Raw genomic sequence first — 24,151 nt, forward strand, 5'->3', positions numbered from 1 at the left:
ATTTGAAACTGGAAGTGATTATCACTTAGTTTTAATATGAAGAACATATTGAATATGATATGAATATCATATTGAAAAGAAAAATATGTAACAAAGTAAAGTTTTAAAAAGGAATTAAAGTTGAGCAGCTTTGACAGGCGAACTGTTGTCAGTTATACAAATAATTCAAGAAAAAATGAAAGAATGGATCAAAGAAGATCGGATTGCTGCTTATCCACAAAACTGATTATTCAAGGAACAAAATTATTGGCAACAGAAAGAATTATTGGCAATGACCCTGCAAAATCATTGATTTTGCAGGGTCGTTGTCATGGTATACTTTAAATTTATGAAGAGAGATGATTTATGCAATATCACAAAAAATGCCTGATACTTCTGGCATTAGTATATAGAAAATACAGCATCCTTTTTGCTTTAAACACCCACCTTTATTTTCCTGAATTGACACTCCTGTTCATTTCTACGAATTAGTGCCACCATTCACTCCAACTATCAGTTATGCATAACAGATTACTACTACTGTACATTACACATCAAAACACTGTATATTGTTTGGTATTAATTTATTTCAGTAGAAATTACAAAAAAATGAAATTTGAGATAAATTACAGAAGACATAACCAAGAATTATACTAATGCTATATAGATCACCCCTACTAACTGTTGAAATCGGAGCTTGCAGACTTGGACAACATGAAAAGAATGGGAGAGTAGCTAAACAGGCTTGCAAGGCCTGATGGGAAGTGGCCTAAAAGAAGACCACAGTGGGTGGATAACATCCAACAAGATTTAGAATAGATGGGAATCCTGGATTGGTCTGAAAGAGCTGACGACCAAAATAATGAAAGAAAAGGGTACTCTCAGCAAAGAACTTGGTTCTGTAAAGTAGAAAAACCAACATTCAATTTAAATGATATAAATATTGCAGACATTTCGTTATAATTTCTCAGAAATGATCATGGTGGGAAAATTGTGTGTTGTGATTCAAATAATTCAAAAATGTTTTTATCTAATTATTTTTTAAATTATTGATGCTATTAAACAACAGTTTGAGGAATGATAGATGCAAGAAAAATTAACATTTTATATGGGACATCAGGGACTAACAAAAACAGACAACGCTTTCAGGAAAATGATAGTTAGTTACAGGAATAACTGTACACAGTCTAAATATATTCTAGATATAACTATAGCATAAGCATATTATATTAATAAAGTGAAAAATATTGGAATGCATAATATTTCTCAGCCATCTGCCAAGTGCCTCCATAGTGCGATTGGAAGAACGACGGTACGTTGTGCCCTTTGATTAGAAAAGGCCTAAGTTCTATTCTCATCATGACAGGAGGAATCCTTATATAGACTTTTTCAATTGAAGGTGAGTTAGCCAATCTCATATGGAGATAGCAGGTTTTTTTCTCCCAGAAACTCTGGTTTTTCATCCCACATACAGACAAATCAGCCCTTCAGAACACACGCAATTTACAGACAAAAAAATACTTGCTGTGGTGGTGGTTGTGGGCAGTAGATGGCGTTGATGTAGGTGATTGGTAGTGGAGGTTGGAGAGTTGTACAGTAGGTGTCCTCCCGCGATGAGTCTTCTCCTTGAAGTCACGAATAATAATAAAATAAGTCTCTAAAACCCAGATCACTTTCCTTAAAACTAAAAGCTAAATTGTTCTGTGCTGGGAAACGCTGTAATTGTTTACTTTTCAAAGCCAGAAAAAACTTTATAACATAATGTAACAGGATTAGAATTCACCCTCTTGCTGACAAAGCAGCAGAGTACTTTATCCATTTTAGCTAATGCCGTTTGAACTCAAATTTTATTTCATATTTTTAGGAATATATGACTAAACATAGAATAATGTACAAACAACAGCAAGAAGAGAAAAAAAAATGATAACCATGGTAATAAACTTCAATGAAAAGCAGAGTATTCATAATTCAGAGAACAGGAATACAAGGTAAATAGAAGAATCAGTTTATAATTAGACAGTTGCCACATGCTAGAGAAATAAGATTATTGTTATTTTATTTTTTATATTTACATAAGATGAGAATTTCCCAAACACCATAGAAAGAGACAGAGAATCATTCTGATTCAGGTTAGGCTGGTGTAAAATAACTTCACAACTTTCTTTGAAAAGACGTCCATATGTAAAACAACTTTTATGGAAAAGACAAGCTTCAGTCCACAGTGTCAACACAGGTTGACACTGGTAGATAATCATGGCAACAGAGTGACCATTGCAAAGGATATAGTGTATTTTTGAATGAGTAGTTTATCAGCAGCTATCAAATTGGTGTAAATGAGGCAGTGCAAGTATTAGGAGAATTGGAAGTGAAACAATCAAAGGTATTAATTGGGTTAGATTGATAAAGCTGTCATATATGGGTGACATATCACCACATAGTCTTAAGGAATCTGCACAACAGTTAGCTATGCCCTTGCCCTGGTTATTTATTTGCATTGGGGAAGGTTCCTCAGGGATGGGAAGAGGATAAAATAGTACCACTCCACAAGCATGGTTCTAGGACAGAAGTTTCAGTTATAGACCAGACTGTATAACCCCCACAAAGGAGTGGGGTTGTACACCACCAAATGAAAAAATAAAAATTAAAATAATCAAAGAAAATGTGTTGAATGATTTGCAATTTTAATTTATTGCATAGAAAATAATTATCAAATATGAATTAGCATAATCTAAATATGCGTACTTTATAGATTATGTGACTATGTAAAATATTAGAAAAATGCGAAAATAAATGCACAAAAATTACAATCAAAGGAAAACAACATGATTAGTACTTTGTTGCATCCTTATTAGCTTTTATGACTGTTCATAAACGGTTGGGCATATTATTTACTAGCAGTTCACAGTCTTTTTTTTTTTTAATTATTATTATCAAAACATGCCCATGAATTTGTAGAAACAACTTTCTGGTCTGCAGACTAGAAACAAGTTCATTTTTGTCTCTTGGAGCAACTTCTTGAAGACATTTCTTTATAATTCCCCACAAATTCTCAATGGGGTTTAAATCTAGTGAGTTTTCCAGCCAAGGAATTACATCAATTGATCCTGCCTTAGCAATTTATTAGCTTTTTATAATATGACATCTGAGTTGGACAAAGGAAATTGCTACACAGTGGTACTTCTGGATTTTGCTAAGACTTGTAACAGGATACCCCATGGAATGCTGTTGTGCAAATTGGAGCAGATGGGGGATGGATACTAAACTGGTGATATGGATAGGAGAATGGCTCAGGGAGAGATAACAGAAGGTGGTGAATGGAGGAGCAGAGTCCAGGATGAGGCAGGTGCCTTAGGGCTCTGTGCTTGGGTCATTGTTGTTTAATATGTATATAAATGATATAGGAAATGGCTTAAAGGGAGATATTCAGTCGTTTGCTGATGATGCAAAGTTGGGTAGTGCAATAAAAAATCAAGCTGATGTTGAGAGTTTGCAGGATGATTTAAATAAGCTGGTCAAATGGGCAAAAGAAAATGGATGTTAGTTGAATGTGGAAAAGTGTGAAGATATGCATTTTGGGATTAAAAGATTACCAGCTGTGTACTACATTGATGGAACGGTTCTCCAAGAGATTGATGAGGCTAGGGACTTAGGGGTGTTGCAGATAGGGAGATGAAGTTCAGGGGACACATTGCTAAGGTGTCCAAGATTGCACATAGGATTACTTGGTTATTGAGGAACACACTAACATCCAGAGATAAAAAGGTTATTATTCCCTTTTATAAAGCATTGATACTTCCACATTTGGATTACTGTGCTCAGTTCTGGTCACCTGGATTCCTTGGAGGTGAGGTTGTGGAAAGGGTTCAGAGGAGAGTGACTAAGTTGGTGAGTGATGTTAAAAATGCTCCCTACATTGATAGATTGAGAGCTTGTGGATTGCAGAGGTTGGTTGATAGGTGGAGAAGAGGGGATATGATAGAAACATTTAAATTATTAAAATATTTTTATAAGATTGATGCAGGGGAAATGTTTGAGATGTGTGATAGTGATGGAAGAACAAGAGGTCATCCCTGGAAATTAAGGAAAGGTGTGGTTAACAAGGGTGTGAGAACGAGGTTTTCCGCCTGGAGGGTGGGGAATGAGTGGAATGCATTGCCTGACTCAGTTGTGAGTTCTTCATCTGTAAATGAATTAGAAGAGATATGATAGATATTGTTTTGATAGTTTGGATCTCCCGTGATGAGTCTACTGACTCCATGGAGATACCCATAATAATTGATTTGCTTTTCTTTGATCCATTTAGTAGTGGTCTTGGACAAGGAGATGAATCTTGCTGAAAAAAGGAAATCACCATGACAAATTTTCCGATGCCGGTAACAAAGTGCTCAAATATTTCTTGGTACACTTTGGAATCGTACACAATACACAGCCTACCTGGGTCCTCTGCCATTATACAAGCCCACATACCATGACAGAGGTTGCAAATTTCACCAAAGGTTTCATTTCTTAAGCAAGGTGCATTTCGTAAAGAAATGCATCTTGCTTGAGACACCAAAGACACATCCCTTTATGACCATGGGACACAAAAAAAAACATATTTTCATTGTTAAAAAGTACCTTTTTCCAGTCTTTTTGATCCCCACAACAGTCTTTGCTTACACCATTGCACTCTAGCTGCCGTTTGCTTGGAAGTGATAAGCAGCTTCATCTTAGTCACATGATTTAAACACAATTTGTGAAGTCATCTCAATGTCACAGATTTAAGCATTCACACCTAGTTCTTTCCATCTCCTGTGAAAATACCTTACACTTAAGAAGCTGTTTTTCTTTACAGTAGACTGAAGTTTAGGGGCATATTGCAAGGGTTGCAAAGGCTGCACATCGTGGTGCCTCTACGATAAGCAATACTCTAACATATAAGGAGGTAGTTGTGCCACTGTATAAAGCACTAGTCAGTCCACACTGAAGACTTTTGCTCACCTGTGTAATGGTTTTCAGTATAATGTGGAAACATTGGAGAGGGTCTAGAGATGAGTGACTAACACAATATCAGGACTCTGGAATGCTGGCTATGGAAAAAGGTTGAAGAAATGTGGATAGCAGGGAAAAAGGTGATATGATAGAGACATTTAAGTTAGTGAGGTTATTTTATCAGAATAATCCAGAGTGGATTATAAAAAGAGTAGAAGGCAAGAGAGAACCAGAGACCATCCCTGGAAGTTATGTAAGAGTGTGATGAAGAGAGGTAGGGGGAAATTTTTGTATTGAGAATTGCCAGTGAATGGAATGCATTACCAGAATATGTTGTTAATGCATAGAGTGTTGAAGATATTAAGATTCAGTAGGATAAATATGTTGGCAGTTTGAATGAACCGCCTACGATGAGTCTGCCAACTCCATGTAGGGGTGTAATAATAATACTGTGTTTATTATCAGTACTCTGCTATGCCAGAACATACTGTTGCAGTTTCAGGTATTCATTGTAGTACTGATGTCCATGAATTCTTTTTTTTTTTTCTTTTTTTTTTTTCTTTTTTTTTTTCATGAACAAAAATATGTCACCCTTTTGTATTTATAGATAAGAAATTTTGGTGATAGAAAAATATATGGGATTGAGGTGAAACCTTTTCAAAATTCTATCAATAGGTTCAGAGATGTCAGAAATATATGGGATTGGAATCCTGCAGTCTAGTGAAAAATCTGCATGTTAAAACATGGGCATCAATTATCCATTGGATTTAATGAGGGTTGTAACCATTTAATTCCATTTAAGTCTTGATACAAGTTCTTGTTGTAAGCCTGAGGGAGAAGAGTGTACGTTACTAGGATATCTCTGCCTATCAAAAAATTAGTTACAACCCTATGAGGTTTTGATGAAGTTTTTAACTGAGATGAAAATACTTTGAAGAAGTTACACACTCATTCTGGTAAGGACTCTTTGTTTACATGGCCTTCCAAAAATTGACAAAAAAAAGTTGTACTGGCAGATTCATTGTGAATTGTATCGACTCTCCCATGTGGAACTGAACTTTCTTTCACAACTATCAACCACCCATACTGGACAGTTTAGATTATTCCTCATGAATTCCAGACGTTTTCCACTTGAAAAAAAAAAATCAAGGATATTGAAATACAAGAGTCAGATATGGTGGTCAAGATTTTAGAAAGTTGATAAGAACTTGCATACGGAAATGGGTTGATAGACAAGCTATACTTTGCAAAGAACAGCATGGATTTACTAACAACAGGCCATGATTTAGCAATCTGTTCATATTTTATAATAATGGCATTGCTGAGCTGGACAAGGGAATGGATACACTCTGATAATGTTAAATTTTGCTAAGGCATTTGATAGGATACTACATGAAAAGCTGTCACTTAAACTGGAGATGGGATTGGAATATAAACTATTGACTTGGATCAGTGGTAGCTGATGAATAGGTACATAAAGTGGTAATGGTGGATGTGAATCTATCAAATGTAAGGTGACCAGTGGTGTTCCCCAGGGATTACTCCTGGAATAATTTTTGTTCAAGCTATATATATGGTCTGAAAAGAGATGTCTAGTTGTTTGCTGATGATGCAAATATAGGCAGGGCAATCAGGAGTGCTATTAATATATATAGAACTGGAACAGTGGGCAAATGATAATGGGTGCCAATTCAATGTTAGTAAGCATAAAGTTATGTACTTTAGCATGGTGAAATTTCCAACGTCATATTAAATTGATAAGATTATGTTACAAAAAATTGCTAATGCTAGAGATCCTCGCGTTATGGCGCATAGGAAATTGAATTTCATAGATCTCACATTGCAGAAATTGCAAGTACAACTCAGAGGATAATTATGATGTTGAAGCGAACCCTGACATGAAAGGATAAGGAAGTTTATCCTTACATGTTTCTTTACTTTAAGGACTTATGAGAACAAATTGAGAGTGTGGACTGCAGACATTTGTAAACAGGAGAAAGAGGAGCAATTTGATAAGAGATCTACAGACTTCTGAAAGGGTGTAGGTTCAAATTTTGTGTCATATGGGAGGTGAAGAGAGGACAAGGGGCCATTCGTGGAAGTTAATTGTGTGTGCAATTAAGAAGAGATGAGAGCTAGATTTTCGATCACAGAGCAGTGAGAGAGTGTAACAATTTGCCTTTTGAAGCAATGAATGATTTTAAGAGAAGGTATGACATCTAGTGTAGGTGATTTATGGCGACTCTCGATGAGTTTTTGACTCCCTGTAATATTTTAGTTTTGACATCGTTTCTCCATTTATGAACATTCCGTTGTCTGAAACTATTAGGTCTCTATGTGATTTCCCATTTGAAGAGTTTTGAATTTGTTATACAGTCGGGATATTTCAGCTGGATAAACAGATTGAAGGCACAACCATGGGTAACCCTTTATCTTCACCCCAGAAGAATTATTATTTGAACTATCTGGAAAATGCTTTGCTTTAATCTATCAACTCGGTTGGATGATTTTTTTGGGTGACCAATGAGGAGAACTCAGCAGAGTTCTCATTGCTTTGGGAAGGAGTCAAGATGATAACACAGGATACAGCCAAGAAGTAGCTCAGCCCACTAAGAAGACCAAGAGAACCATGGACATCAGATTCAACATGGGAACTAATCAAAAGAAGGTGGTTGGAAAAACAAAGAGACGCAAGGACTGAAGAATTAAGAGATTACATAGAGAAGTCAGAAGAGCCATCAAGCAGGACAAGGAAAAGTTCTATACTAATAAATGTGAAGAGATAGAGTTCCAGATGAGGAGATGCAATTATAATAGGATGTTTTATTTAGCTGGTGACCTAAAGCAGAAGTTTAAGCCCAAATTGAACGTCATCAAAGACAGGAATGAAACATTTCTAACAGAAGAATTGGAAATCAAAAACAGAAGGAAAGAATACTGTGAGGAACTGTATAATAGAGTGACAAAATTTGGAGGAGCCCTCTCTCCAGGAAAATTCCGATTTGGAATATCCTCTGCTTAACTGCTCTTTCCACTTCATGCCTAAGTGGAGGATGTTCCAAATCGGAATTTTCCTAGAGAGAGGGCTCCAAATTTTCTTTGCAGGAGCCCTCTCCCAGCAGAGTTAATTAAGGCCACAGGGATCGAAGGATAAGAGGGTTTAATAGATTGATTACACGGATATGGGAGAAAGGATCATGACCTAGAGATTGAAAGAAGTCGGTTTTCATACTACTACATAAGAAGGAAGATATGAAGGCTTGCAAGAACTATTAGTTTAATATCTCATGCAAGCAAAATTTTATGGACGATCATGCTAAATAGGATCGAGGCCATTAAGGCAGAGATGCCCGAGGAACAAGCAGGTTTTAGGAAAGGTAAGGGCACCAGAGATCAGATTCTTTGCCTTAGAAGAGCATATAAAAATATAAAGAATTCAGACTCCATCTGGTACTGTGTTTCTTACACTGCTCTAAAGCTTTTGACTATGATCAGTATGTGAAACAGTGAGAAATAATGAAAAGAATGGGTTTACCCCAGTGCACTATCAGGTTGATAGCCAATGTGTACAGGGAGCAAGAAGCCACGGTAAGAACAGGTGTTAGATTGACTGATTGGCTTCAAGTTGGAAAAGGATGTTTACTTTCTTCTCACTTGTTTAGTATATATGCAGAGGACATCATGCGTGAAGCATTGGATAAGCTCAAGACAGGAATTAGCATAGAAGGCAGATTGATCAGTAATCTGAAGTATGCTGATTATACAGTACTGCTTTGTAATGACAAGGAAGAACTAGGGCAAATTCTTGAAAATGTTAACAAGATCAGTAATAACAGAGGACTTCAACTCAATCCTAGCAAGACAAAGATTATGGTTCTAAAAGGAAATACAAACAGGTAAGCTCTTGAGAAACAGGTGCATCCTAATGGAGAAAGAATTGAGTTCCTGGGATCCATTATTAATGTGAAGAATTGCTATTCAGAAGATTAGGAATGGCTAAAACAACAACAGTCAGAGACTTGTCTAAAATCTGGAAGGATGGGTCTATCTCCATGTGAACCAAGTTGAGGATTTTGGATGCAGTTGTTTTTCCAACAGCGACTTATGAATGTGAGACTTGGAACCTTAAGAAGTCAGATGAGAAAAGGATAGCTGCTTTTGAGATGAGGTGTTACTGAAGGCTGTTGAGGATATCATATACTGAATGGGTATTAGAAAAGATCAGTAGAACTTTCAGGCTCCTCAAGGATATTGACAGAAGAAAGTTAAAATATTTTGGACATATTGAAAGGATGGAAGGAGGACTTCTCAGAACAGTAATACTTTCTCTCTCCTGGAAAAAGGGGAGGGGTTAGACCGTCAATTAGATCGATGGATGGTGTGGGGGGGGGGGTGATTGATCTTCAGAGAGTTGAAGCCTCCAGAAAAGCATACAACAGGACTACATGGCGAGGCACATCACCAAGCATCGGAATGACCATACGGCATCTGTGGATCACCAGTGAATACATGGATTAATCTATTCATTCCAAACCCTAATTCTGGTTTCGTTTCATCGATGACGGTTTTTTTTTTTTTTTTTTTTTTGTTCTTTGGCCCCATTCTGAAAACGAACTTAGCAGCTTCTTACATCGAATCAATAGCCTTCACCCACATATTCAATATCTCTGAACCTACTGGCGGAATGTTGAAGAAGTTTCATCTTAATCCCACATATTTTTATATCAACGAAATTTCTCATCTCTCATCTATAAAATATAAACTGTTGTCTCCATATTTAGATGGCGTTTACAGATCCGTCGTGAATGTAATCTGACATACTTTGAACAGACAGGCTGTTCCGTGAAAAAAAAAAAAAGAATTAATGAACATCAGGACTATAATTAATAGCAGAAACCTCGACAGTCTGCTCTGACACAGCGGCGTAGTATTGATATTGAACACAGTGCTCTGTGGGATGAAGCTCGTCATCTTCATAGAAGCAGATGAACACCTTCCCAAAGAAAATTGGGAAGTTCTTTTATACTAACCTAACTTAACCTAACCTGAATTAGAATGATTGTCTCTCTCTCTCTCCCCCAAAAGATTGGGAAGTTCCTATTTTATCTAAATATCAAAAATATTTTTTAATATTTTTTCCCTCATGCAGCAACTGCTTTAATAGGTAAACCGATTTGTATTTACCTTGTATTCTTGTTCTTTGAACTGCTTGTTGTTTCCGTACTCTCATAATGTACTGTTAACTTCAGTATAAAATATATATGCTTTTTATTAAGATTTATTACTGTGATTCTCGTTTTTTTTCTTTCTTTCCGTTATGCTACATGATCCTTTAAAGATTAACTGAAACTGGTTTCCTTTCTCTAATTCTACTAACCAAGTTGAAAGAAATGTCATGGTATTTACTATTTGTAAGAATCGAACAGAAAATTTCAACCTACCTACCAAACTATTAGATAATCCTCACCATCTTTCCAATTCTCTGGACTCTTTTCTTAAGAAGCTCTTAAGTATAATCTTGCCTACGTTTCTTTTCTACAGTGTCTTACATCTCCTTTGAAACCACAATTGTATCAGATGAGGTAATCTCTGTGATTTCCACTCCTGTCAATAATCTGATTACTTTCTGTGGTCTCGATCTTAACACCTACTGTGATTGGATATAATCGTCAGTGCAATGGACTTTCTTCTCTCACTCCAACTGATTAAGCTTTGATCAATTAACCAAGCCCTGATTATAACATAATCAGCCCCAATTATAACATCACGTGATTTATTGTCTGAACTTCTGGTGATTTTTTCTCCTCCAATTCTCATACAGACAAAAGCTAATCTTTACCACTGTGTAAAGCATCTCTCTCTCTCTCTCTCTCTCTCTCTCTCTCTGCATGTCTCCAATGTTCTTTTTTTCAAAGTAATTGGAAGAAACCCCTTATTAGTTGGTTCTTACAATGGGAATAACCTGCTCGCTTGAACCATGCTTGAACACCAAGTTTTTCAGTTCTGGTAGTACTTTCCAGTTGTCTGTTCTGTGGGATTAAAACACGAAGTTTTTAAACTAAAAATCCCTCCCTCTTGCTGTAATATGAGAATGGTAGAAACTAGTTAACATTGATATTGATAATAAATATCCTTTCCTTCATGCTTACAGGGTGATCAGAATACACTATGAAAATTATGGAAACAGCTATTGTGTTGGAGTAAAACTTTAGTTTATAAACTCGATGTTTCGACTTTCACATGAAGGTCATCATCTGGATAACTTCAGCATGCCATGTAGATTGTAGTGCAGCTTATTTCTTTGTATATATCTGTATACTCCAGATGATGACCTTGATGTGAAGGTCGAAACGTCGAGTGTTTATTTTGGTTTATGTTAAAGTTTAATAATTAAACTAAAGTTTTACTTCAACACGGTAGGTGTTTCCATAATTTTCACAATGATAATAAATGTATTAAACAAGTAACTCAGTTTAACTATTTATAAGCACTTATCACTGAAGATTTAAATTATATGAAAACAATAAATAATAGAATAGGTTTCGGTTGGTTTGTAATAGGAAAGCTAAATAAAATTTGGAATATTAATAAAATAAGTAAACAGCTGAAACTAAAAATATACAACTCAATGATACTGCATGTGGTCCTCTACGGATCTGAAAGGTGAATAACAAAGAAAAAAGAAGAAAAAATGACAAGCGTTTGAATACAAATGCTCACGAAAAATAAACCAAGCTAAATGCACTGAGAAAAAGACCAATCAAATAATGAGGAATGAACTAAATTACAAAGAACTAATATTAGACAAACTAAATAAAAAGATATTAAAATGGTATGGGCACGTAAACAGAATGAATTAACAGAGATTACCTTACATTACCATTACCCTACAGCAGTGTTTCTCAACGTGGGGCGTACGCCCTACAGGGGGGGGGGTAGAAAATGTACATGTACATATTTATACATATTTATATTATACTTTTTCAGAACTTGGCTGACTATTATGCTAGGGGGGGGCATCAAAATCTTTGAGACGTTGAGGTGGGGCATGATCCAAAAAACGTTGAGAAACACTGCACTACAGGGACGGAAAAACGCCAAACGGACAAGTAGCAGACCAAGGACAAGCTGGATCATTAATATTAAGAAAGCTGGTAAGATCAACAGCTTTCAAGATCTTTCAAGAAAGACTTTATTAAGAGAAGAGTGGAGAAGATAGACTCATGAAGTACTCAACCCGTCTTGACCGAAAAGAATCAGTCACATTCCGATGTTATCTAAGGAACATCTACTTTCGTTTTTCCATGGCAACAATAGAACCTGCATGCACACAATAATCAATTACAGGTTTCCATGCACGCGTAAAGGTATCATCAATGAGCGATATTTTTAAATAAAGTGGCTAGAAAATACGCGACGTATGCAGAATGTAAGTCCTATGCTGTATTACTGCACTAACAATCCTGAGGGTTCTAGTAACATTATTTGTATCTTACCTAATTTTCCCACAGAAATTGCCCAGTGTAAATTAGAATTCAGATGGTTCAAATGATTTTCGTAATGTCCAGGATATTAAAATTTGTCCAGAGTAGAACCGTTACAGGAGTAAGATGCTAATGTAACCATCTCGTGAACATTACAAGATGTTTATTCATTTTATTAAACATGCCTAAAAAGGAAAGGGTAGAGAAAGATAGGAAAATTTAGAGGTTAAAAAAAAAAAGACTCAAACTATAAGAACTGCAGACATATATTATGGTATAACAAACACGTTCCACTTAAGAATTTTTCAGTTGACAAGAATAGTGAAAAATAAAGACCGTTGTTATTATATCTTAGTGTATTTAAAAGAATATTGCTTACTATAACATATTAACTTTTTTTTTTTTTTTTTGAAATTCGGACATTCGTAGAAGGGGAGCCTCATAATTGGTTTGAACACTGAATTGTATACAGCTAATTTAGTATTTTGACTAATTTCTCTCTTCTTCCATATAAATTTATTCAGTAGGCTTCCTACCATACCAGCTTTGTTGATTCTGTTGTCTATTTCCATATTTAATTTACCATTTTCACTAAAAATCGTGCCTAAGTAGCTGAAATGTTTCGATTGTTCTATAGGTTTTCCATTCAAAATGCAGTTGATATTTTCAATGCGCCTGCCTATTTTCATTGTCATGTTTTGCTGACCTTCATACCATATCTATTACAACAGTTATTCATTTAGTCATGGAATCTTGCAAACTTGTAGCGGATTTATTCAGAAGTATAACATCGTTCGCATAAAGCAAAGAGCTGATATTAACATCTCCAATTTTGATATCAGGTTGAATACCACTTTTTTTTCATAATGATAATGAATAACAGAGGGGAAAATGCACATCCTTGTTTGACACCGGAATCAGCATTAAACCATCTTCCTGTACATCCGTCAATTCTAACTGCTGACTTACAACTCAAATGAAGACTAAGTATTGCTTGATATAATGCCCCATTAACACCATATAACCCTAGCGTTTGAATAGCATCTCTCTCTCTTGGCATCTTGTCATATGCCTTTTCTACAAAACTTAAATACAGTTTTATTTCCCTTTTTTATATATGGGTACTTATGGGTACTATGAGAGATCTACTCTAATCATTCGGAATTCGACCCTCTGAACTATGCAGTGCAGCCACTGTAAGACTTTTATACCACCATACTTCAGCATTTCTGGTCGAATATCATCTACGCCTGCTGCCTTTCCACATTTCAGGCCTTTGATGGCTTTTTCTACTTCAAGTATGAATATGTATTCCTGACTGCATGCCTCTTTCCTCCGTTTCTGAGCTTCTTCAACAGCCTCCAGAACATTTTGCCACATTCTTGATATTTATTTTCTATGTTCCCAAAGTCTTCTCATGACTATTGTTAGCTAGTTTTACACAGTGTTTAGTTTTCTTACATTTGTCTCTATATTCTCTAAGAGCACAAGCTGACTTTTTTCCAAGAACTTATGGGTACTATGAGAGCTCTACTCCAATCGTCCGGAATTGGACCCTCTGTCCAGGCATTCTGAACTATACAGTGCAGCCACTGTAAGACGTTTACACCTCCATACTTGAGAATTTCTGGTTGAATATTATCTACTTTTGCTGCTTTTCCACATTTCAGGATTTTTCTACTTCAAGTATGGATATGTATTCCTGACTGCATGCCCGGTCAGTGTCTTTTACCACTGTGCTGTGATCATTGCTTGTTTCATTTAGCAATTTTTCGAATTAATTACCCCATACTTCAAAGATATCTTTTTCTTCTGTTTTCATGTCACCTTTATCATCTCTAATTCCTTTTACAGCACTCTTTCCTCCATTTCTGAGCTTCTTCAACAACCTCCAGAATATCTTGCCATCTTCTTGATATTATTATTTTTTCTTACTGAAGTCTTCCCATGACTTTTATTTAGACAGTTTTACACAGCGTTTAGCTTTCTTACATTTGTCTCTCTGTATTTATTTGCTAGGAACTTTTGATATGCTTTCTTCTTTTCCTTCACTGCCTCTTTAACTTCCTATGTCCACCATGGAGTTCTAATTTTTTCTATCTTTGCAGAGAACCTCACTAATTGATTCATGCCTCTCTGGCTGAATCAATTAATGTTTTCTTCAGGGTTTGCCGCTGAATCTCCAAGGTTTGGTTCCTGTTCTCAAACTCTTTCATTTTTTCTTGAATAATATTTGTGTATTTTAGTCTACAGTTCACATCTGAGAGCTGCTCAACCTTTATTCGCTTTAAAACTTTCTTACATGTTATTCTTTTCAGTATGAAATTCAATTTTATCCTGCTCAAGACTCAATGGTGATCACTTCCAATTTCAAATCCTCTGTACACTCTGGTGTCCTGCACCAGGGAGAAAACATCACTATCAACAATAACATAGCCAATGAGACTTTTCTTATTCCTTGCCTCTTCTTTCCATGTGAATTTATGCAAATTTGTATGTTGGAACATTGTGTTAGTAATAACCAGTCCATGTCCTGAGCAGAAATCCAACATGTATTTGCCATTATTATTAGCTTTGCTCTTTTCTCCAAATTTTACCAAAATATTTTTGTATGTCTCACAATCATTTTCTATTCTGCTATTTAGATCCCCAACAAGGACCAACTTTTCCTTTTTCGTTGTGTCAGTTGCTTTCTCTAAATTAAGGATGCACAGACCGCGGCCCTCCATTGATTTCCTGGCGGCCCGCCTCACCGTGTATTATTTTAACTTTAACAAGTTACACGATAGGTAATTTTTAAAAATGGTACATGCGCAAAGCAAAGTAGCTGTGACGAAAATCAGCTAACGCCTTTTTATTCCCGTATACGGGGAGTAGGCGAGGCCATTTAGCCCTATCTAACTTTTGGAGACTGAGTGGGCAGTTCAATCTCCACTGGTACCAATCAGAGATAGATGGCCCAAGGCTATCACTAATTAAGCGGTACACAGTGAAGAGAGACGGCTCAAATGTGCCGCCATATCGTGGTCCCTAACCCTAACATAATATATTTAATGTCTGAAATAATGTGAGTTCTACGGTCGATTTTCTTGAGTTTACAGGACGAAAAACCCGAGTTTCCGGGAGGAAAAACCTGCTTGCCCGTGCCAGAGATCGACTAACTCGGGAACCGGTCGAAAAAAAGCTTAGAAAAATTTCCTCTAGTCGCCGACTAGACTCGAAACCAAGTCTTCCTTCGTGCGGCCAAGCGCCGTGGTATGCAAACGCCACATCCACTGAGCTACACAGGCTATTTGGTTAGTAATAATGTTAACAAATTTTATAATTTGTCTATTTGTCATATGAGCATTTTGTTTTCGTAGGTGCGGTTGCTACAATTAATTATCGCCCCTAGGAAACGGTAAAAAATAAATTCTACAATGGATAAAGCAGGGTCAAATAGGAAACGCAAACTACAGGATAAAAATGGCAGTTTCAGGATAGCTGGACCGAAAAATATGGTTTTGTGCAGTCATTTAATAATATCGTGTCCTTTATTTGCAAACGTGCTGTAGCCATACCAAAAGAATACAATATAAGTAGACACTATGAAAGTCTGCATTCTACATTTTGAAATCTACCCGAAGAACTACGTAAACAAAAGATTTCATTTTTGAAACGAGAATTGACAGGTCAGTAAGTGATGTTTACAAAACCTATTCAAGATTCGGAAATCGCAACAGAAATAAGTTTTGAGATATCTCGCCTTATAGCAAAAAGGTGACGACCATTTACAGACGGAGATTTCTTTAAAGATTGCCTTGAGATAGCTGCTAAAAACATTTGTCCTGAATCAGCCAAAAATGTTGAGAAAATTCAGTTAAACTGGATGACTGTGCAAAGAAGAATTACTGCAATGTCTGAAAATGTAAAGGACCAATTAACATCTTATTCAAAGAAATGTGCCTATTTTTCATTAGCTATTGATGAATCAACTGACATCACTTCCACAGTCCAGTTGTTAATATTTGCACGTGGAATAACGCAAGAGTTTGAGGTTAGTGAGGAGCTCATTGGAATGAGTTCATTGTCAGATCAAACGAAAGGTAATGACATATTCACTGGACTTTTGGAACAGTGTTCCAAAATTGATTTAGATCTGACAAAATTATCAGGTATCACGACTGACGGAGCTCCTTCCATGATAGGAGCTAATTCTGAATTGGTAACATTATTGAAACAGCATTTGGGATGGCACGACGATGAGTTGATACAATTCCACTGTATAATCCACCAGGAGAGCTTGTGCCCTAAGAAACTTGGATTTGAACATGTCATGAGAGTTGTGGTTTCAACGATTAATTTTATAAAATCTCGTGGCCTTAATCACAGACAATTTAAAAAGTTTCTTGAAGGCATTGAAAGTGAATATGGTGACTTAATTTTTTACACAGAAGTGAGGTGGCTAAGTCGTGGACAAACATTGGAGCGGTTCCTAAATTTAATTGATGAAATTGAAATCTTCATGACTGAAAAACACAAAAACGTCCCTGACATAAAAAATCCGGATTGGTTATGTGACAGACTTTCTAGTTGACATTACTAATCATTTAAATACGTTAAATACGCGACTTCAGCGCAAAGATCAATTGGTTACTCAACTTTACGGCCACATTTTGTCTTTTCAGTGCAAGTTAAATCTATTTCAAACTCAACTGAAGTCAGGGAATTACATCCATTTTCCTAATTATAAAAAAGTTTCTGAAAAGTTCAATGTCAACTTCAAAACTGTGTATGTTGAAAAGATTGATAACTTGATATCAGCCTTCAAGGATTGGTTTTCTGATTTTAAAAAAGTGAAACCGTTGCTAGATTTATTTAGCAATCCTTTTGCCATTTTGCCCGAAAATGCACCCGAATCAGAACAGCTTGAACTCATCAACATTCAAAACGATGAGAGCCTGCGAAATAAATTTAACGAAGGCAATTTATTAAACTTCTATCGCTGTGTCAATAAAAACAATTATAAATGGTTGCTAGATAATGCATTAAAATGTGCAAGCCTCTTTGGCTCAACATATATTTGTGAACAAACTTTTTCAGTCATGAATATTAGCAAATCGAAAAATAGGAACCGCTTGACTGATGAAAATTTAGAATCAATTTTGCTGTTGACTACTACAAGACTCGAACCAAATATCAAAACAATTGTCAAATCAATGCAATGTCACGCATCAAATTAAATTAACTTACTTTTTATTACTTTTTTGTAACAATTATAATAGGTATAAATAAAATAAACAATATATGGTAGATAACTTTCAAGTTTTTTTTTGACAGCCCTCTCATAAGTAACAGTGGAACTATGCGGCCCTCGGCCTTAACAAGTTTTTGCATCCCTGCTCTAAAGCCTCAAAAAATTCCTTCACTTCTACCTTAGTAGAACCTTCTCTGTGGACTGGGACCATAGGCATACGAAATAGCTAGAAGCGCAACTACATTTTCTGCCTCTCTCCCATCTTTGTTGCTTTAAAATAATTTACATGTGTTTGTTAACATCGTCCACGAGTTTTTAATCAGAGGAAGCAGTCTATAAGCAATTAAAAAATAGAATAACAAATCGGCGTTGAACTTTTGCAATGAATTTTATTAGTGTTGTCAGTTTTGAAATGTTTTCAGAAATAAAGGGGTTATCCATTTCTTCTCCCATTTCTGAAGAGATTATTAAGAAATGAAAAACAAAAGCATTTAAATGGAGTATAACAGGTTTGAAGTGGGCGTAAACATAGCATGACATATCTGCATTTGTGAAAGCGAAATGTCAGTGACGCTATACTTTGAATAACGACGGGACATAAGTTCGAAGACACGACTTCAAATCTTGTTATGATAAGAAAAATGTTTTTGTGGATTTTTTTTTTTTTTCTATTAGGGGTAATTTAGCCGATCTGAATACCAAGAGTGCAGGGCTTTTTCTCCCGTAAATTCCGTTTTTCATCTCTTAAAAAGAGCAAATCTGCCAAAGAACACGCAGTTCTCAAACAAAAATGTTATGTGGTTGATTGTGCAGCGTAAATAGTAGATGAGGTAGTGTTGTATAGTAAAGTAGCCTCTCTCAGTGAGTCATCGTACTCCATGGAAGTTTCATTTAATAATAAAATCAACCAACTTTAGTATTCTGACGTTAGCTGAATGTATTTGCTGTTGTATGACAGCATTAGCACTGTACTGGATTGAGAAGCAAGCATTAAGTGCTCAATTAGAATTAATGTAAAATTAGTTGTTAAAGTTGTTTAAAATTAATGCAAAATGAAATGCCTTTCAAATCACCGATTTACGATAAATCGTAAATCGGTGATTTGCAGGAGCATGTGAATATTATACTGCTTTGCTTCACCTCATTAAATTTCATGTATTTATAAATGAAATATCGAAACTTGTTTATTGAAATTGATGAGAAATAATCTGTACAGTATTATACAAGTACGAGGTCTGACAATAAAGTAACGAAACTGGTTGGGTTATGAAGCACGTGGGGAAAAAAATGAATCAAAGGTAGTGTTTCGGATGTGTCTGTACATGCACTTCCTTAATTAGTGAAGTTGTTCTGAAGGCAACAAGAACAACGTCACTTTTATCGAAGTGGCGTTCGTCGAATCGTAGAAATCAGTGACAAATGTCTACAATCAAAGAAAAAATATAATTTTTTAGTAATGGTTCTGGGGAAAAAAATAAAAATAATGTCCCGAAATCAAACTGTTGAAATTCTAGACTAGCTTTGGTGAGAGCGCGAGGTTCCAAAAGCCAAAAAGTCGAAAGCTTTATCCGTTGAGTTTCAACCTATTTGAAAAGTAATGAAGACATCTCGCAACATCAAATCGCAATGAAAATGATGATAAAGGGAAACGTTTGGTAGAAAACTAAACATGATAGTAAATGAACTGGATATCAACAAGATCATATGATTACTGTAATTGAATGAAAATTGAGAGATGAAGATAGTTTATGCAAAGACGTTTCATAAAAGTTAGGAACTGCAACAGCGATTTTTGTCAAATGGTGATTATTTTGAAAAACTCTGTTTCTTCTAGTTTCTTTTTGCTTCCAAAAGGAAAATAAAAGAAATAAAGTAATCTATCACACTTTAAATCCATTGAAAACAACTAGAAAGATATAGCCTTTAAAAAAACAAAACAAAAAAAAAACGATAGAATATTTCCACGATGCTTTAAAAAAAGTCTGGTATCGTACATGTATGAGAATGAGTTTATTTTCGAAGGTAATTACATCAATGAAAGATAATTAAAAAATTTTCTTTTATGGATTATATTAGGACATTCTCGTTACTTATTGTCAGACCTCGTATTTACAGTTTGTTAATGAATTATACGATTACAGGATACTTATGAAAAGAGGAATTATGAATTTCTTTTCAAAAATCTGCATCAACATTATTGCTTATCTATTTTTACAGTATCTATTTTTAAGTCACAATTAGTTTCCATTTCTTTTAGCTGGCACTTTTTCTTCTTGATAGAACTTTTCTCAGTATTCGGAGTATACTCTGAATTAGATAAGGTCCATTTCTTTCCACAGATGATTCTTTCAATTTCCTTAATGGGTTGCTGAATGAGAATAGCGCAAAGAAAGGCCATGGTGTAGGAGAAGAGAATCATTCCTCCAAATATAAAATACTGCAAAAATAAACAATATTATTAAATTATATATTGCATATTTATTTTTCTTTAAATATGATAATTTACTTCCTAAGTAAATTATAATAAAATCTGCTAATGTCTTTTATTTCGCAACTGGAGTAGACCTCTCAATAATAAAAATGATATGATAATTATTTTTTCAAAAGCCGGATTTATTGAACGAATGGACAGTGTCTCTGCTTTGTAACTCACAGGATGCAAGTTTGAATCCCGCTGTGGAATGGATGTTTGTGAATGTCATTAAGTGGCAGATGAGTTTGATCGACTAATTGGTCGCTGGACATGGTTTGAAAGCTTTTATGACATTCATTAAAATAAAAAAAATCTAATGCTTTTTAGGTAATTCACTACGAGTAGATTTATCATGACTTAATAAATCACAAGGTTTTTACTCGTATACGTTTTATTATTATTATTAGCATTCAGTTCCTCATTCTATGAAATATGATGAAATGAGGATGGGAGGAAGATTAGCAGTACTTGGGAGTTGATTAACGACTACGTCAAAGCAGCAGTGTTCCTTTTTATTTATTTACAAATGTAAAATGACTCTTACGAAATCTCTGAATATATAATGAATAAAAATAAAGGAGAAAAAAAAATAGGAAATGAAATACAATACTGACCCCCATAAATGTGGATGTCTGTATCCTTTCTCTCATCTGTGCAATTGCAACTTTAAGGGCCATTGGATGAATTATGTATACCAAAAAGGCTAGTCTTGATTGGACTACGAATGAAGAACACGACAAAAACTCGCCGATCACACCTATAATGAAAAGAATTAAATATATATAAAAACCATACTATATATGTGCTCCAGATAAAATTTGCTGTCCTATTCTATTTTACTTCAACATAAATATGTCGTATATATTTATTTATTTGAATAGCATAATGTCTGAGAAAAGGTATTAGTGTTTGGTGTGTAGTTGAGCTAATTATAACACGTTGTTGATTATTCATCCTTGCGACTATTTTGAATGCATTATTATTATTTATAATTTATTAAACAAAGTGCAACAGCTTGCTACATACGCACACAATGAATTAAGAAATCATAGATTTAAACAGGTGATTTCAGGCTACTAAAATGGGAAGGGCATTCACTAAGATTTACAAGAAAACTTATAAAATAGAAATCAACGAAGTGTGGCAATTTCGAAGTAATTATAGTAGTGTTCACTTTCTACACAAAATATTACTATTATTAAAAAAAAAACAGTTAATAGCCTTTTGATAATGAAAACGCTAGAATTTTCTTCTTGAACAGATTTTAAGAGAAATTAGCCTGCTCTAACATAAGGATGATAATCTAACGAGATAATCTTGTCCTAATTCTTAAAATTGGTTTCACTTAGTTCTTTAACTGTTGGCTTACCTCCATGTCCTGTGGCAGAGAGAAACACAATCCAACTGACTCCAAGAGTCCAGAGGGTCCGACGAAAAGCAGCAAATACGCCACTCAGTGCAAACTCGACATGGTCTTCGCTGTTCCATCTGAGGAGACCAAAGACAGTTGTCGACGTACAGGTGAGTGCCATCAGCCATCCAAGATATATGAAAGACTTTGCAGAAGAAGGAGAAAAAAGAAAAAAAAAAGCAGGTTTAAACCTCGACCTGTTTTCTATATATAACAAAAACTTCTGCTACAGTTAAGAAACAAGATATTGCTTGTCTAGTTGTTTACTACAAAGGATTCGGGCTCGAACTCGCTTAAGGCACGGATGTCTGATTAATTTCTGCATGTTTATGCTTAAAAAATCTACCACAGTCAACAACAAACACGATATTTTATATTAAAATTATAACATTCACTGTGGTAGACATTTTCAGTGAATGGTATACATGTGTGTGTGTGTGTGTGTGTGTGTGTGTGTGTGTGTGTGGTTCCCACTCACGGAAGGTTATAAGTAAACATGTAATATATTTGTACCGTGGATGAGTTACGGTTAGTTGGCCGCTTAAGCGAAGTGTTACATAGGTGAACGGGATCATTCTCGTTCGCCTCTCTTTACTTTCACGTGTTTATAATTTTAATTAGCACTTCATGTAATGTAGTCGTGTGTGTTCTGAAGTTGATTTTTTGCTGACTTACAGAGTTAACACTCAAGGTTCTTCCTCGAAATAGAGAAAGAGGAGTGGGATTTTGCTATAAAAGTAATATCCTATGTAATAAATAACTGTGACAGATATATTATTTTGTAATTACGAAGATTACAACGAGAAATAAAATGAGAAACAAAATATCTTTTGTTTCTCTTCGTAGGCTACTTAGCTTGTGATCTTTCTGCTTGTCAAGAAACAGGAAGTATGGAGAAAATAAAACAAGATTTATTTCCCTGCTATTACGCCATGTTCGAGATTCATGCGTTAAGGAAATTTGTTTTTACAATTTCCTCGGCTTGCCGGCTCTTTGATCGTGGAATTCTCAGAATGGATAAGTGGACACCTTACAATGAACGGTACGCCTAAATCCAACCTCATGAAGAATTTCACAACTAAAGAGTAAATAATGGAACGCATTGTCATCCTGCAGTGTCTACAGTAACCTACTCCACTCACCTTTCTGCAAGTACTTAGTATAAACGAAGATGATTAGAAAGAATTATCACTCTCATGCTGTTGTCTTGGTTTCTGAAAACTGCATTTCCTTCACGAGACCATAATTTGCTGTTGTGATATGTTAAAATAATTAGCGTCGTTGAGCTTCTCTTTTTCGATTTTATGTTTATTTATTATTAGTTTTTATTTTTTTTATTGTTTAAGGAAGAAATGTAAATGACTGAGTAGTTATTCATTATTGCTAATATTTCCAGTCACGGCTGTATACAATCGTAGGGCTCCATTAAAAATGTGAACGTCTATTCTTTTAGATTGTTATTAGGATCATTTTAATTTTTCAAATATTATTTGTATATCAGAACGTTACACATGCCTTGTTTTTTTTTCCTTAACCCATCGGTTCCTAACCGGTGGTACGCGTACTCTCGGGGGTATGTGCCTGGGCCGTTCAGGGGTACACGAAAAATAATCAGTAATGGCGGAAAAACAAGTAAAGTAAACAAAATGCAAAGTTATGGAACAATAAATGTTAAGAAAGATTTTTAACTTGGGTATACTATGTTAAAGATACCAAGCAATTTTATAAGCTAGGTTTTAATTCCCAAGTAAAGCAAACAGACAAGTAAGTCAAGTTTGCACCTGAAACGTAGTTCAAGTCTGAGGCAACTAGTGGTAAAGGTGGTGCAAGCTCCGATCACTTTCCTTAGTATTTTCCCCTAATGCAAAGCACATTCCTTTGCGGAGATGTATGATGCTATGCATTAAAGGCAATGGGTCTGGCTCCCACTGACGAGACCTCAATAAAGGTCGAAACCCGGACCTAAATAAATGCATTAAAGGCCCTTGCCTTTAATGCATTTAATTTTTTTTTTTTTTTTTTTTTTTTTTTTCCTTTAATTGTGCCTCCGTAGCGCAATTGGAAGAACGACGGTACATTGCGGCATTCGATTGGAAAAGGCCTGAGTTCGATTCCCGTCGTGACGGGTGGAATCTTTATATGGACTTTTTCAATTGAAGGTGAGTTAGCCGATCTCATACGCAGGTAACAGGTTTTTTTTTTTTTTTCGGAAACTCGGGTTTTTCATCCCGCATACAGACAAATTGTCCCTTCAGAACACACGCAATTTACAGACAAAAAATACTTTGTGATGGTGGGCGGTAGATGGCGCTGATGTAGTTGATTGGTAGTAGAGATTCGGTAGTGGTGGAGAAGGAGAGTTGTATAATAGGTCCTCCAGCGATGAGTCTTCGGACTCCTTGGGGGTGTCACGAATAGTAATAGTAATGATAGTAATAAAAAATGTTGTTTGAATAAACTTAACATTTTTTATTACTATATACTAAATATGTTATATACTATATCACTATATACTATATACTTTTTATTACTATATACTAAAATGTTAAGCTATTTTAAAAACAAGGGGTATAATTTATAGAAATAGATTTGAAAGG

At 35.4% G+C, this 24,151-nt stretch overlaps 1 protein-coding gene across 1 annotated transcript in view; it reads right to left on the reverse strand.

The window, feature by feature from the left end:
- Positions 1–19,864: 19,864 nt before the first annotated feature.
- The window catches only part of LOC150098089 (nose resistant to fluoxetine protein 6-like), a 125,870-nt gene continuing 121,583 nt past the window's right edge, over positions 19,865–24,151 (reverse strand). The window contains exons 11-13 of the mRNA XM_090406679.1: positions 21,513–21,699; positions 20,758–20,900; positions 19,865–20,107 (exon numbers count right to left, since the gene is read on the reverse strand). Of these exons, the coding sequence (XP_090262805.1) occupies positions 19,865–20,107; positions 20,758–20,900; positions 21,513–21,699 (573 nt within the window). The remainder of the gene's footprint in view (positions 20,108–20,757; positions 20,901–21,512; positions 21,700–24,151) is intronic.

This window comes from Typopeltis vanoorti, chromosome 16 (genome assembly GCF_054136105.1).
Source record: "Typopeltis vanoorti isolate ZY-2024b chromosome 16, IOZ_Tvanoo_1.0, whole genome shotgun sequence".
Lineage (NCBI taxonomy): Eukaryota > Metazoa > Arthropoda > Arachnida > Uropygi > Thelyphonidae > Typopeltis > Typopeltis vanoorti.